The 17,493-nt window shown below is 42.0% G+C and overlaps 1 protein-coding gene across 1 annotated transcript; it reads left to right on the top strand.

Moving 5' to 3' along the window:
- The first annotated feature begins 14,075 nt into the window (after positions 1–14,075).
- Positions 14,076–16,651, top strand: LOC131253386 (ammonium transporter 3 member 1-like). Its single transcript, XM_058254345.1, has 3 exons — positions 14,076–14,735; positions 15,527–15,812; positions 15,999–16,651. The coding sequence occupies exons 1-3, from the start codon at positions 14,076–14,078 to the stop codon at positions 16,514–16,516; spliced, it is 1,464 nt and encodes a 487-aa protein (XP_058110328.1). The 3' UTR covers positions 16,517–16,651.
- The last annotated feature ends 842 nt before the right edge of the window (positions 16,652–17,493 follow it).

The following is a 17,493-nucleotide window of genomic DNA, read 5'->3' as shown; positions in this document are numbered from 1 at the left end:
GTGAATTAACTTAAAATGACCGTGAACTGACTTAAAATGACCGCAAAGTAAATGGAATTGACTGAGGACTAAGTGAAATTCAATTCACAACTGCAAGAAACATATAACTCACTTCACGGTCAATTCCGGTTAATTCCCTTCACTTCATGGTCATTTTCATTCATTTCACGATCAATTCCCTTCATTTCACGGTCAATTCCCTTCACTTCACGGTCATTTCCATTCATTTCACAGTCAATTCCCTTCACTTCATGGTTAATTCCATGCATTTCATGGTCAATTCCAGTGATTCCCCTTCACTTCACGGTCAATTCCATGCATGTCATGGACAATCTCCTTCACGTCACGGTCAATTCCACTCATTTCACGGACAATTCCCTTCACTTCACGGTTAATTCCATGCATTTCATGGTCAATTCCCTTCACTTCACGATTATTTTCAGTCCTCAGTCAAATTCACTCACGGTCAATTTCAAGACGTTCTCGGGCCAAAATGCAACATATAACTCGAAAAATTGACCGATAACTTAGTGAAATTGGCCGCAGACTTGTTGAATGTCACCTATGAGTCAACCACTTTAACATGAAATTCGTCAAAATGACCGATAACTGTTTGATATTGACATCTTTTTTACCGACAACCATATATAAATTTGCCAATAACTTGATGAAATTGACTGATAAATGAGTGAAATAGGCTCAAAACATGTGAAAATTCACTTATAAATCTTATACTTTTATTTAGAATTCGTAAAAAACTGACCGCCGACTTGGCAAACTCATAACATACTTTATAATTTTTCACTACAACAAGTTAACTTTCACATTATGCTTCATTAAATATTGAATGTTATCGTCGATATAATTTCCAATTCATCCTTGCAGATGATAAACCCTTGCATAAAGGATTTGGCGAGTCGGCCCCCACCTTATCATGCAGATGTTCTTTGACATGGTAGTTTGATAGCGTGAAGAGTAGTTTGGAGAAGAATAACAGTAGATTAAATGTATTTAGGCAGACCACATTCTCATTTTTATTACACATTCCATCATTTAAGTTTATAGGAGCATTGTTTCACTCACTTATTGAGAGATATATAGGCAATCTTGTATTCGAGATACAGAGGAACTCTGTAAAATTTTTCGAGATGGACTTCACCCTAATAACAAGGTTGAAGACTAATGACCTCTCCATACTGAATATCCATCGTTCGTAAAAGTCAATAAGAGAGAAATACTTCAATGAATATTTTATCCTAAAGAAACATGTACAGAAGGTGTTCAATAGGATAATTGATAGCAATAAGCATGAAGATGTCGTGAATGTAATCATAATATTCTGTGTAGAGTGGTTGGTTAGGGAAACTGACACGAATATTATGTGTTGTACAGACTTTATCGACCTTGTAGACTCATTGAAAGACTTTAATATCTACCCTTGGGATAGTTTGGCATTTCAGACGATGACTTAAGGGATCGATAGTACCTTGATGGCATCACATGGGCTTCATTACAATGTCACCGATTGCATATTTTTCCTACAAGTAAGGATTCTTTCCTTATCTATTTTAATTTATAGTTTATACGAAACTATATTTATTTAAAATCATATTATCATTTTATTGTAATAGATATGAGCCCTTAAGAGAGTACTGGCTCTCCGAGAATGTATTATTTCATACGTTCCCTCCCAAATTCCAAGATTCATACAATATCGAGGATGGAATGGTTGGAGGTATAAGAAGATTAATCAAATACTGGAGAGTAAAGATGTAAGTCAATTTCTCTGAAGCTAAGTGGTCACTCATTGAACTATATATATATATATATACATGAAAATGAAGATGTTCTCTTGCAGACTGAGATAGTTTTTATCTTAGAGCCTACTATTGAGGAGCTGGAGACAGAGGCCATTCGTTTGGTCCATTATAGATTTGATGTAAGCTGTCACAAAAGTCTTTTTTTATGTTATATTTACTTTAACATGTTATATAATTGATACATACATTGCTTCATTTTATAGGGCATTAAAGATGAAGATGATAAAGATATGGAAGAGAGATCAGGACAGGGAGAGGGAGAAGAAGGGGGAGAGGAAGAGAATGGTGATGAGAGAGAGGGAGAAAAGGGGGGAGAGGAAGAGAGTGGTGATGAGGGAGAGGGAGAGGGAGCGAGATTGCGATTGACTGGGGAGTCGAGGGAGGATAGAGAGGAGCTAGAGACGAAAATCATTTAGTTGGAGAGAGATAGGGATGAGTTGAAGCTAAAGGAAAAATAATTCGATGAGAGGGAACGCACACTAAAAGAGAGAAGAATCGGTGGAGAGGGAGAGAGAAGTAATACTCAAGGAGATAGAACTAATGCTAAAAGAGAAAGAAGCCTTAAGGTTAGAGAATGAAGAGTTGAATGAGAGGGCACTTTTGAAGATGGAGAGAAAAATGCTAATGAGGGAGAAGGAAGAACTGATGATAAAAAAATGAGGTATTGAAGAAGAAGAAGGAAGAGTTGGAGGAGGGTAAGGTGGTGTCACGCCCTAAACTCGGGGACGGACAGCTTCCGTAATGCCCCGAATACGGCACTCGACTTCCATATACCAAGTCCCGAGTTCGGCGCACCACAAGGAAGATTTTTGACTGAATTTTTTTTTTTTTTTATATACATAGTAATACCTGAGCATGAAGATCCATGATCAAACTACCAAGCAACACTCTCCATCATAAGTCCTGATGGTTATAAGTATAATGCTTTACAAAAGATACGTAACGTCAACATTGCCAAATCGAAGAATAGATGCAATGCATCGAGAAAGCTAAGTCTTCCAAGCTACTCCAACCCTGAAAAAAAATGGGAAATAGGAGGCTTAGGCAAAAAGCCTAGTGAGTACACACGTGTGTGCAGTGTGTCCTACAAGTAAGCAAGATAAATATGCTACAAGAAAATCATACCACAGCCATAACCATATTACATGCATCCATATTCACGTCATCATCATTATATTGTCATGCCATAATTATACAATATCGGAAATACTGACAAGTCCATGAGTCATACAATACCAGAGTATGCAATATAAATCAGCATGTAAATGAGGAGTTATAAAGAGCTAAATATCAGATGTCGATGATACAATGCAATATATGGTGCGAATGAAATGACTATGCTGGAGTGAAGTCGGGATGGTAGTACGTAGTATCGCAGACTATGGGGTCTATCACAAGGGACTTCTATCCAAAATAGTCCCATACCTAATTTGGATAGTCAGACTCAATGTGGTAAACTCCTGATCTCAGGTTAGTCGCGCGGCCCAACCGAAATCCTGGCCATTGCGAAGGTACACACAACAAATAGCTGCACCACCAACCGAGTGAATAGTGAATGAATGAATGAATGAGTATGCAACTCCCGCTCAATAAGTCCACATATCGATACTGCATCTGGGATCATCACCGGGGTTTAGTACACTCCAAATGACACTGTCTCTCTCCTAGCAGCACAGTCCAAGTGAGCGTAAGAAACCTCACTATCCGCCTTGCCAATAGTCTACCAATACCTATCCGGCACGTCGATAGCGGACTCATTCACGAGCTGGTCAAACTCAGCCTAGTAATGCCCCCTACCCTCGGGCGGGTAAGGCCACACCCCCTCCCAACCGACCACGATACAGTGGGAGACGCGGCCTCCTAGTATTCGGCACTCGAGCGCTCATGTATCCACTCGGTCTCGACATTGGGGCGTCTCCTGGCTTCGGAGGTTTAGGGATTTTCACCCAGGGACATCTATGGCGCCCGTATGCTAGAACCAAATATTTCCGGTGTCCCATCTGGCCATCCACGATATGCCTGTGGAGGCTACGGCCCTGATGTCGCTAGGGCACATAATGCAAGATGCATGAGTCATACGATACAGTCATGCATCAATCCTGCGCATACCGTGCACTCATGTGAGATAACCTCCGCCTATCAAGGAGTCTCATAACAACCTGTCCAACGAGATATGCAATGGTCAACCACATCTCATAACAAACATGCAGATGATGCGTATGGGCATGTATGATAATGCTGTGATGTCACATACTCATAATCAGTATCAATAACCGGCCTCAACAATCGACTTCGACAATGTGGACATTTAACCAACAATGTCCCCAAGGAATGACCCACATAAATATCAATACATACATCATGGTGAAATCACACCACATCGGTCCTCAGATACATCGCTTCGGGTCTCACACAAGGGCCGTACATTCATCGCATTGGGCCTCACTCATGGGCCGCATATACATCAAATTGGGTCGTATCATATGTGCACTACACATCGCAATGGGCATTGGCTCATGGGCCATGAATACACCACATCAGGCTTCACGACCCATGAGCTTCAAATACACAATAGGTGGGCCCTACACATGGGCCTCAAATACATCACAATGAGCCTCATCATATGGACTAGAAATATATCTCAATGGGCCTTGCCCATAGGCCACAAATACATGGCTACACCAATTATGATAAGTCTCATACTACAACCACTTCACACGTCACATAGTTAATGGCTCATATTTGGTACTGCATAGTTAAGGGCCAAGAGCCACGTTTCATCGTACCATTTACGGTTTAGCGATCACAGCGTATAGAATCCAGGACCTTAATAGCATTAGCTTGGGTAATATAACTCTACATCACATTCGGTTAGTGTACAACTTAGTTATATGTGATTCAAGTGGCGGTATCTATATCGATAAGCACAAACCTGCGTCATTGAATGGCCATCAATGCCACTTGATTTCATACGGTTAGGTGGCCTTGTACGTATTTCACATTCATACAATTAGATGACTACGTATACTACATGTACTCCACCATTGCCTATGATTAGGTGGCTATACATATATCAAATACCCACATGATCAATGGGCCAAACAGGTAATATCACACCCTCACACCACTAGAGTTTATATATTTGTTATAATTAAATATGTTTTTAAGAGTTTAAACACAAGTATCATGATCCTATTACTTGGGGCCGCACTCTAACCAAAGTGCCAAGTGATCAAGGGATGTCCACAATCAGCCCATTTAAAGGATTAATCATCATTACTTCAAAACTTACAATACCAGTTCATCATACATTTCACACATGGAATTTACAAACTCTTATCGAAGAGGCCCAATGGTTGGCCCAAACAAGGCTATCACTGATGGGCCCACATGGCGTTCACTCAAAATGGGCCTTAACATTCTTGGGCTCACATATCAATGGAATTCATAATGGGTCCTATGCAGTAGAGTCCATGGGAATTTCCCATGAGGTTGAGTTGTGTGTGACCCACCTACGACTTAGGTCTGCTTTGATTATTTTAGTCCAAGTCCTAAAATGATATGAGGAAGTGGATGGTCTGCATGGATTAAATAGATACACCACGGTGGCCTTAGGTTGGATTCAATAGTTAAGTACTTATCCTCACAGCCTTGTATTGTATGGTCCAATTCAGGTTGGATCGACTGTTCTGTGAGATAATGGCCTAAAGGAAACCCGGTATATGGGTCGATATCTAATACATTGTCAGGATGGCCCATAATGAATTTTCAATGATGAGAGTTTAATTTGCATTATTTCAGAACGTACGACTATCTAATCATTGGATGGGCCTAAGTCTTGGTAACATATCGTCAAAAGAGTTGATAAAATAGATAAACGATGAGGATCTTAAATATAAATCATGTCGTAACCATGGTGGATTAAGTGGCATAACACCTACATCAAAGTGGGTCATACCACACACAAGTTGAGAGGGTTACCCTCCCTTAAATATTCATAATTATTTGTTGGGCCCACAGAGGTGTGGTTCATAAATCCAGCCCATCCCTTATGTGTGTCCCACTTGGTTGAGTGGTCAGACCAAGTTTCAGATACATCCAAATTTCAGGTGGACCTAACAGGTGATTTACATACTCGAGCTTCGAGTTGTACAGACAGTTAAGGAGATCAAAGTTACATGGGTGCAGAGAGATGTATTTATTGCATATACACAGTTCATCTATTTTTATTTTTATTTTTTATTTTTATTTCTTTTTTTTTTTCTTGAGATCATTTTATAGCACCATCCAAAAATGAATCATATCCGAAGATTATCTGGACCTCACCACAAACAGTAGTGGAGATAATGATTTCACCGTTAAACAATTTGCAGGGTCCACCATACCGTTTATTTTCCATCCAATCTGATCATAAGGTCACAAAGACCTGAATTAAGGGGAAAAACAAATTTCATACTGCTCCAAAATTTCTGACCCAAAAAGGGTTCCAATGGTTTACGTTCAACCCCTGCCACTTTTGTAGTGTGGCCCACTTGATAGTTAGATCTATCTTTTTTTTTTTCTTCTCAAGCCTTAAGACAAACTTGGCAAGTGGATGGACGGTTTGGATATAACACATACCTCATGATCAGATTCATCCAAATCTTTTTTTTTTTGTAATTATTATTTATTATTAATATATATATATATATATATATATATATATATATATATATATATATATATTTATGGTGTGGGCCGCCTGAATGTGCGGCTGAAATTTGGGGGTGACCCATTGTTAACTGGGACTCATCAAATGCAGGTGATGTTCGACATACATCAAGGTGGGGCCTATAGTGGGGCCCACCTCCTTCCAACGTTAGACGCTTAGCAACAGCGTCACCGATTGTTGTGTTTTTTTTTCTTTTTTTCTTTTTTTTTCATATATGGGGCCCACAACAGATGATCCAATCCATCGTTGTTTTGGCCATTGAGGAGTCACACCAAGTTTCAGATGCATCCAAATTTCAGGTGGGGCCCAGCAATTGTTTTTACATGTTTTAGCCATGTCTGCACATTATTTTAGGCGGTGTGGGCCACCTAAGTTCTTTGTACGATTGATTTTTGGCGTGACCCATTTTTAAGAGGGGACCCATCAAATTCACGGTGCTGATGTTAGAAATACATCAAGTTAGGGCCTGTGGTGGGGCCACCTCTTTCCAGCGTCAACATACACGCTGCATGCTGCAGCGTCAGAGTCATGTTTTGTTTGTTTTTTTTTTTTCGTTTCTCATATATGGGGCCCACAACAGGACGATCCAGTCCATCTGTTGTGTGTGTCCCACTAAGTTAAGGGGTCATTCCAAGTTTCAAATACATCAAAATTTCAGGTGGGCCCCCCAGAAAGTACTTTTATATGTTTTAGCATGTTTTCACATAAGTTTTGATGGTGTGGCCTACCAGAGAAATGTATTAGCTTCATTTTTTTGGCTCAACGCCTAAAATGATCTGAAAAATTGAATGGACGGCATGGATTTACTACATACATCATGGGTGGGGCCCATTGTAGACCCACACCTCTTCCCTTCTTTTTCTTTCAACCGGCGGGACGCTGCCTTCTTCTTTTTTTTTTTTTTCTTTTTCTTTTTTTTCCCTTTGGTGTGTATGCACGTGTGCATGTGTGAGCGTGTGGCTAACCAAATTGCAATACTTGAACAATTTGGATGGCTACAACATTCTGGTGGGGCCCACTATCAATGGGTCCCACATAAAGCCTATAATAAATTATTATTATTATTTTTTTATTATTTTTTTTTCCATGCATCCATACCATTAATCACATCCTTATCATCATATCATCACAAGTATAAATTATTATTATTTATATGTACTCTCTTATGTATCCACACCATTGATCACATCATTATTCTCAAATCATTTCCACTAATAATCATACCAATAATTAAAAAAAATAAACAAATCAAGAGTGGAGTGGGTGTACTCACCTTGATGAATTAGATGGATGGTTGAGATGGATGGAAGGGATGGAATTGATGGTTGAGATGGATGGAAGGTATGGGAATGATGGAGTTGATGGCCCACCAAGATCATTCCTCTCTCTCTCTCTCTCTCTCTCTCTCTCTCTTATGGAAAAAAATAGTGAAATGCTAAGGGATGGAGGGGTATTTATAAAGAAATGGATAAAATTTTGGTTAAGTTAAGCTAATGTGATTAATATTAGTTTAGGCTAGGATTATGGTACTTAATTCATGCTTTGCAATTAATGGTGGATTAAAGGAGCATGGGATGGCATGGTGTGGTGATGTCATGCATAATGTATGGCATGGAAAAATGTTGACTTTTATGCACATGAGAGAGAAGAGGTATGGGTATGTGACATCACACACATGGGTAGAGATTCTCTCACCCATGTGTGGCATGTACATGTGTGCATGACATGTGTTGTGCACATGTGTGGAATAAAATACATGGTGCCATGCGCACATGATACACTTATTATTCTTCACGGCGTATCTCACTAACGGAGTATCATACCGACGCACGGGTGGTACCTCCACGATCGCGGCGACGGGGCGGTCGATATGAGATAGGTTTCAAGGTCTTGGGGTTCCGGTCAGTTGAGTGTGTACTATGAATGATCAATCCATGTCTAGCTAAAGGCTTCAATCATCATAAGCATGAAAAACAGTACCGAATGGACCAGGTGTTACAGGTGGAGTTGAAGAAGCAGCTGGAGGCATTTCTTATAGAGAAGATGCAGTTTTGAAAGGAGAAGGAGTTAGAGAAGGAGAATGAAGAGTTTGAGAAGGAGGATGAGGAATTGGAAGGTAAGGACCAAGGGAATGGAGAGGTGAATGTTCAACACTCGGATGCGTTAGATGTTGATATATGTGGAAAATCACTGCATTCCAGTCTAGTATATAAGAAGAGAACTAAGACGGTGGTGAAGCCGTCTATCTACAAGCGTTCTCCATTCACTTCCATCTCCGTCATTCAAACAACTCCACACAACGCCGCCGACACTGAGAAACTAAGATAATTGTGTACTTCTCCGAAACCCTTCTAGGCCAAGATTGATGCATTTAGGGTAATATCGGAGGACGAACTGCATGAATTGGATAGTTAGGCCAATGCAAATAAAGATTCGACAGAATTTGCTTGGTTCAGGACCATATGGGAGAAAAAAGCATGGGTTGATAGCGTTGTAAGTAATTCACAAAGTGGGACAAAGTAATTCACAAGTAATTCTCGATCCTGAAATGATTGAAAATGACCGCAAAGTGAGTGAACTTAAGGGCCTGTTTGATTTTTGAGGGAATAGGTAATTACCTGGTAAATAAGTAATAATTACTTACCAGGTAATTATCGTATCGTTTCTTGCGCCGACGTTGACGGCTTAACTTTTCAGTGTTAAAACCGAAGATGGCTGCCAAATGAATACAGGGCCCACTGTGATGTATGTGATGTATCAACACCGTTCATCCTATATGTCAGCCTCATTTAGGCCATGAACCCAAAAATGAGGCAGATCCAAAGCTCCAGTGGACCGCACCACAGGAAACAATGGAAATTGGATGCTTGTCGTATAAAAATTTATGTGGCCCTCAGATGTTTTGGATGAAGCTGATATTTGTGTTTACCCCTTATCAATGTTTTTAAATCTTCATGAACAGATTAGATGACAAATAAACATTAATGTGGGCCCAATAAACAAAATAACTTTCAATGGCGGGCGTTTAAGGCCATTATTTCCTTTGGTATGGGTCACTTGAGCATTGCATTTGTCTCAATTTTAGACTTAGGCCCTAAAATCTTCTGATAAAACAAATGGACGATGTGGATATCTCATGTACATCAGAGCGGGGTCCACAAATGAAAGTCAAATTTTTTGGACCAATTTTCGAGACGAAAATGCATTTAAAATTTCAAACACGATGAAAAGGTAATAATGACCTTTTTCAAGGGTATTTCCCTGATACACAAAAATCAAACATGCCTTAAGGGAATTGAATTGACCATGAAGTAAAGGGGAAACGATAGAATTGACCGTGAGAAGTGAAGGGAATTGACCGTGAAGTGAAGCGAATTGACCGTCAAATGCATGGAAATGCCCGTGAAGTGAAGGGAATTGACCGCGAAATGAATTGAATTGATCGTGAAGTGAGGGGGAATCGCATGGAATTAACCGTGAAATGCATGGAGTTGCCGTGAAGTGAAGGGAATTGACCATGAAATGCATGGAATTGACTGTGAAATGAATGTCTTATTAGAAATTTCAATCGTCGTGGTAAGAAATTTGCAATTTCAAAGAAAACAACAAATGTATTCAATATATAACATTCACAGTCGTATTACAAAAAAGGCATGAAAAATTCACAGTCGTATTACAAAAATGCTCTATAATTTGACGGTAAAATGCGTGAAATTGACCAAGTGGTGCATAAAATTGACTAATCAATTCAATAAATTGACCAGGAACTAAGGGCCTGTTTGGCCACCTGCATTAGGTGGGATTAAGCTGGATGGAATTGAAAAAGTAGCATTAAATGCATGTGTAAGGTATTGTCTTTGGATTGGGTGTATCCTATTCTTTTTAATGGCATGTTTGGAAGATATGGAACTCACTTCTATCCCATGGGATTATATCCTGTTTGGGAAAGAGAGGATTGTAAAAATCCGGCCGGTTAATCTGTCGCGGTAACAAAGCCAAAGTGGGAGAGAGGGAATAAAGATACTCTGAGAGATTATGAATATCTGTACGCATACCCACCGTGACGAATATAGGAAATCCACCACACCCAACAGGTTTACAATATCAATTTAGGTGACAGGCCCGAAAATGATCAAAATCCAAAACTCATGTGGGCCATACATAAGAGAAACGTGTGTAGGTAAATTCCTACAGTTAAAACCTTCCTGGGTCTACCAATCTTTTTTATACCATCTATACCATTCACAAAGTAAATTCTATACACATGTTTTAGAAAAGTTATAAGTTATCATGTTTCAAATGTTGTGTGGCCCCACATATGTGTCAATGGTGGACATTCAATTATCAATCGTTCACCCCATATGTGAAAAAGATTTTCGTTATTTCTAGTTTAATGTCATAACATATTATTTAAAATCTAATGAACGTGGTGGATTTCCCATAAACATCACTGTGGGACCCAGCTAGCTATCCTTTGCACGTGGATCCATCTGTCACGCGTTCACAAGAACAAAAATGTTAAATCGAATTGGTACCCACTTTATATTGTCCTGACTTACTCAGTACATCCTTTTCGTACTGAGTACACTTAGTTGGGCCCACCATCAGTGTATTGTCTTATCCACTCCGTCTATCATTATTTTCAGATCATTTTAATGGTTGAGGCAAAAAATGAGGTATATATAAATCTCAAGTGGACCATACCATAGGGAATAATGATTTCCACCGTTGAAACCTTTCTATGGCCTACATGTATGTTTTTTTATCATAAAACATGTTGATAATATTATAAAGACATTGATTAAGTGAAAACACAAAAATCAGATTGATACAAAACTTATGTGGTCCCCAAGAAATTATCAATGGTAGATGTTCAATTTACATTGTTTATGATGATGCGGTCGATTTGAGCTTCGGAAAATTTTCAGTTTTATGGGTAATAATCTAAACTTATCTTCTGAAATGTATGGACGGAGTAGATGTAATCATATACAGCACTAGGGGCCCACGTTCATGCGTCGTACCCAAATGGACGTCACTCTTTATGCACGACAGCGTAAGCGGTCTAGCCTGTGGTGAATACGAAGCGTCGCCCACGGGATTGCAAAACCTTTCCTGTTGACATGAGGTATTGGCGGGAGACCCGATGTTCAATATCCCGGGATGAAATATGGTTTCCAAACAGGAACGTAAGGTGGATATGGCAGGTGGCGGAGTGCAATCCCACTGAATCCCACCTAATGCAGGTGACCAAACGGGCCCTAAGTGAAATTGACCGCAAAATTTCTTGAAGTTTATTGGATAACCACGTAAAATTGACTTAGTAATGCATGAAATTGACCATAAACTTCTAGGTAATTTCTTAAGAATTTAAACATCCTTACCTCCCATAGCCGCCATATTAGTGAAATTTGTATTTGAGAAAAAAATAAAAGTGCGTTGATGTAAAACATGTTCTTCGGAGAAAAGCCTATAAGATTTCACGTTTATCAATGCATTTACGTCATCTCAGAAAATGAATGCAGGTAGCCTTAAGTAGAATGGAACATGAAGATATAATGTGATAGTAGGACGGAAATTCTATACAAATTTAATAAAGAAAATGGGTGAAAAGAAAGAATAGCGATGACAGAGAAGAGCTCGGCCGTATATTTGAGTGTAAGGGAGTGAGCTCGGCCGTGTATCTGAGTGTAAGGGAGTGAAATTGATAAAGCAGGGTCATTTTCGACTTGTGAAACCTTGCAACTGGCAGCTAAAAATAAGTGGACTTAAAAAGGTCCCGGGCCATAAATGGGTCGTACAGTAGGAAATTTCCTCCTTTTTAAGGGGTTCGCTCCAGTGGAACTGGGGAGAACCCCAGCTACTGTAGTTCGGGGCATAAGAGCAGCACACGTGACATATTCACAAAATCTAAACCGTCCATCATGTGCATCGCCTCGCTTTACAATCTGGACCCAAAAATCAGCCCTAGAGGAAACTCATATTGGCAAGCACACGAAGAAGTTGAAGGAGGACGCCCACACCCTTGATTTGTCTTGAGGCTACTATGTTGTGTGCAGATAATCTAGGCCGTCCAGACCCTTCATCTGCCATGGATTAAGGGTCAACAGAAAAATAAGGTTGTGCTGACAATCTGCAACTGTGGTGGGCCCCTGCGAAAATCAAGGGTGGCGGTTCCCTCCCACCTTGTCTCTATGTTGGGGCCCACTATAATTTTGGATCAAGCTGACTTTCAGGCCTGATGGTCACGTTGGATGTGATACATTTACGACGTGGGCCCCACTTCTGCCCGTTACCAGTGGAGTGCACCCCATTTTTTTTAATGACCCACCCCTTTTTTCAACCGAGAAATGCAGAGCGGAACTTCACACCCCCTATTTTTGATAGCACAGGACAGATTCGCTAGTACTTGCCTACGTGTCATGTGTCTGATATCCAACGCATTCGACAGGTTGGCCCCACCGTTACAATCACCTTTTGCAAAAGGACGCGGATTGCGTCCTACCCATTCGGCAGGAGCTTTGAGTGGCCACCGTGATGTATGGGTTTTATCCACACAGTCCATCCATTTTATCGTATCATTTTGGGGCATAAGCCCAAAAATGAGGCAGATCTAAGGCTCAAGTGAACCACACCACAGGAAGCAGTGGTGATAATGATTCTTACCGTTGAAACTTTTCTAGGGCCCACCGTGATGTTTATTTGCCATCCAACCTATTTATAAAGTTACATAGTCTCGGATGAAGAGAGAACACAAATATCAGCTCCATCGAAAACTTCTGTGACCGCTGAGATGTTTTCAACGGTAAGAGTTTAATCCCCTTTTTGTAATCCAATGGAGCATTGGATCTGTCTCATTTTTGAGCTTGTACCCTAAAATGGTAGGAAAAAATAGATGGACGGTGTGGATAAGACCCATACATCACGGTGGCAACTCAAAGCTCCTGCCCGTTCCCAGCTGGAGACGGGCGGGGCAGGATGGTCATGCCAGACTGGCCCCACCCGACGAGCGCATGCGCATGAACCTTTTGGCCGGCAATCTGTAGCAGACCTGCCAATCTGGCAAGCAGGTACTAGATCCAGACCATTCACCATGCAGGCCCAGAGATGAACATGTCAAGGACCAAAAACTCAAGGCAATCCATTCATCAAGCACGCATCACACGTATGTGGAATATATACATTTGTTCCTGTCCATTTTTCTCAACCGTGTGGTCCACTTGTTCATCAGGCCCATCCTAGTTTTGGGCAACGGGAACTTCACAGAGGGCCCCACCAGTTAAATGCCCCAGATATCACATCGAGCTTCGTGTTTAGTGCAAATCACCCTTCTATCCATCATCACGCGAATTGCCCCACCTCTCAGGGAGAGTGTGGACTCAGAAGTTCAAGTCAACGACTACAAAAAGAGGTGCAGTCATCAAAAAACAAGGGTGCAAATATCATTTCGTATCAGTATTTTAAAGATTCCATCCTCCTTGTTTATACATGAATGCATTTGTGTAGAGTTTGAGCAGAGCCCAAGCCCCAGCCCAGCTGCTGCAATGGCATCCCCCCCGGTGGTCCCGACGGCCTATCAGGCCGTCGCCAACTCCACCAACGTCCCAGATTGGCTAAACAAGGGCGACAACGCATGGCAGATGATCTCAGCTGCATTCGTCGGCATGCAAGCTATGCCCGGCCTCGTCATCCTCTACGCAGGCCTAGTCAAGAAGAAGTGGGCCCTCAATTCTGCCTTCATGGCCCTTTTCGGCTTCGCGGCCGTCATGCCATGCTGGATCCTGTGGGCCTACAAGATGTCCTTTGGCCATCGCCTCATTCCCTTGTGGGGCAAAGCAGGCCTCGCCACGTCCCAGGACTTTTTGACAACACAGGCATTGCTGCCCGCAACGGAGCACCACTACGCTAATGGGACCATCGAGACACCAGCCGCTCAACTACTCTACCCCACAGCTTCCATGGTCTTCTTCCAGTACGCTTTCGCTGCGGTCACCGTTGTGCTCCTGGCTGGGGCATTGCTGGGCCGCATGAACATTAAGGCTTGGATGGTGTTCGTACCGCTGTGGGTGACGTTCTCTTACAGTGTGGTTGCCTTCAGCATATGGGGTGGTGGCTTTCTCTACCACTGGGGAATCATGGACTACTCCGGCGGTTATGTTGTTCATGTCGCCTCTGGGGCCGCAGGCTTCACAGCAGCTTATTGGGTATGGGATTCGCCATCGTAGAATTGTTACTTTATATGGATACAAGATACAGTGGGGATGTATCGACTGTGCCTCTGGACCCAAATCCATGTTCTTGAGAAATAATCAGGTGAATTGTGAGATCTGGGTCATTCATCTGGTGGACCCACCATGACCATGCCGGACGTGACTTGCCTGTGCCTCCCGCCACAAGAAGTTGATGTGGTTGGAAGCCATGAGGGGAAAAGAGGTGCCTGTGCCAAATCCACTGTCCATCAGTTTCGAAAGACTACAAATAGCTCAGGAGTCCAAAAATCAAGCAGATCCAAAACTTATGTGAGGGTCATAGAAGTTCTGTATGATGATGATATTTGTACTCTTAGGCCCCGTTTGGCCGGTCGGATTGGAAGGGACTGGATGGTATTGGAAGGGATTGGAAGTTAAATCCCGGGATTGGCCGGCCGTGCCAAACAAAGTCGGTGATCTGATCCCAATCCCATAGATCTTAAGACAATCCAGTGAACCCGAGTGTGTGAGACCATTAGATGGTTGGAGAAAAATCAGACCGATCTTTACTCAACTCATGTATGTGCCCCACATGATGAGTGCACCTGCCCAATTTTGTAGCATGGGCGACCCCACCAGATGAATGGCCCAGATTTTGTGGAGGTGTGCAGTAAATCACCTCTTCAAATCCACCATCAGGCAAAGGAGTCATTTCATATTACCATTTCTGAAAAATCCAAGTCATAGCCATACCTGTGATTCATAGCTTTCCCGTAACTAGATCCCCTCCGTTCATCTTGTTGCAGGTTGGGCCAAGACTTCAAAGGGACAGGGAAGAATTCCCGCCAAACAATCTCTTGCTGGCTCTGGCTGGGGCCGGGATCTTATGGATGGGCTGGACCGGTTTCAATGGTGGAGATCCATTTTCTGCAAACGTCGATTCCTCGATTGCTGTCTTGAACACCCACATCTGCGCCGCTACCAGTATTTTGGTCTGGACTTGCTGGGATGTTGTTGTCTTCGGGAAGCCATCGGTGATCGGAGCCATCCAAGGAATGATAACCGGACTGGTCTGCATCACTCCAGCTGCAGGTGAATTACAACGATACAAACAGCTGATCTGGTGGGCCCCACCATGGTTGGGGTACCATTGTGGTTAAGACCTTCCAATCCGGAGACTTTAGCCATCCATCATCCCAAAGAGCCCTGCCTGTACAGGCTGATTTATCAGGACCCTATAATTCCTCCTTGCTGACATTCTGCAATCTTGATTTACAGGTCTCGTCCAGGGATGGGCTGCGCTGATCATGGGCATAGCTTCTGGAAGCATACCCTGGTATACCATGATGTCTCTGAATAAGAGGTGGCAGTTGCTTCAGAAGGTCGACGACACGCTCGGCATCCTGCATACACATGCTGTTGCCGGAACCCTGGGTGGGGCCCTTACAGGCCTCTTCGCACATCCAACACTCTCCAGCATGTTCCTGCCAGTGACCAACTCCAAAGGGGCCTTCTATGGGGGCACAGGAGGGATCCAGTTCCTGAAGCAGCTGGTCGGCGCAAGCTTCGTGATTGGCTGGAACGTCGTCGTTACATCCATCATCCTACTAATCATTCGAAAGTTCATACCATTGCGGATGTCTGAAGAACAGCTCTTGATTGGGGATGATGCGGCACATGGAGAAGAAGCATATGCACTGGCTGGACAAGGAGAGAGGTACGACTCTACACAACAAACTACGACTACAACCCCGAATTACACCAACAGCCAAACTCCTCAGAGGTTGATTCCGTGAGGCTGAGCAATCACATCCCAAACAGATTCTACTTCCACAGGAAAGAAGTCCCAAATCCGCTTGCATTCAATAAACATAGGAAGAATTTAAATCTTAAGAGGAATTATGAGGACCTTGATCAGACCATATGTATAGTATTCTTGGGCAGTGCATTGTAAAAGTGGAGCCCGTGCTTCAGTGATCTGGATTGTTGATCCAATGGGACCCACCATAGAGGATCATGCCCCAAATTGCCCCCGGATTGGAAGAAACTAGCCATGTGATTATTGGTTTGTTGTGTTGAATGTGAACAGTCTTTTCAATCAGTTATTGATTATTTCTATTGTCTTAACCGTCTGCATCCAGGATGTTTTTGGGTCATGACCTATCATCAGATGAATGGTTCAGATCAGGTTGGGTCCACATGATGGACATGGTTAAAGTTGGCTCAGGTTGGGTCTAATCAGCTCTAGGTTGGTCTAGGTAGTTTTAACAGAAAAATTTTATATATATATATATATATATATATATATATGTGTGTGTGTGTGTGTGTGTGTGTGTGTGTGTGTGTGTGGGAAATGGCACTATAAGGTCGAGCGCGTAGAACCATAACATACGGTCAAGTCGCGTCTTAGTATGAGCGGTTGGATGATAAATTTTCATACGGTCAAGTCGTGTCTTAGTGCCCATTAAAATAATAATAATAAAAATAAAAGGCAAAACCGGATAAATCGAAGTTATACAATCTTGGGGTGCGCTGCCGTTACCAATTATATGTGGTCCTCCATGATATATGTGTTATATCCATACCATCTATCCATTTTGAGATATCATTTTAAGGCTTTACCATAAAACTCAAGTAGATCCAAACCTGAAGTGGACCACGGCACATAAAGTGGGAACAATGATGCCCACTGTTAAAACCTTTCTACGGCCCATCATAATGTTTATTTTATATCCAACCTGTACATAAGGTCACACAGAATTGGATAAAGGGA

The sequence above is a fragment of the Magnolia sinica genome, chromosome 8 (assembly GCF_029962835.1).
Source record: "Magnolia sinica isolate HGM2019 chromosome 8, MsV1, whole genome shotgun sequence".
NCBI lineage: Eukaryota > Viridiplantae > Streptophyta > Magnoliopsida > Magnoliales > Magnoliaceae > Magnolia > Magnolia sinica.
This window is presented reverse-complemented; position numbering and strand designations above follow the sequence as displayed.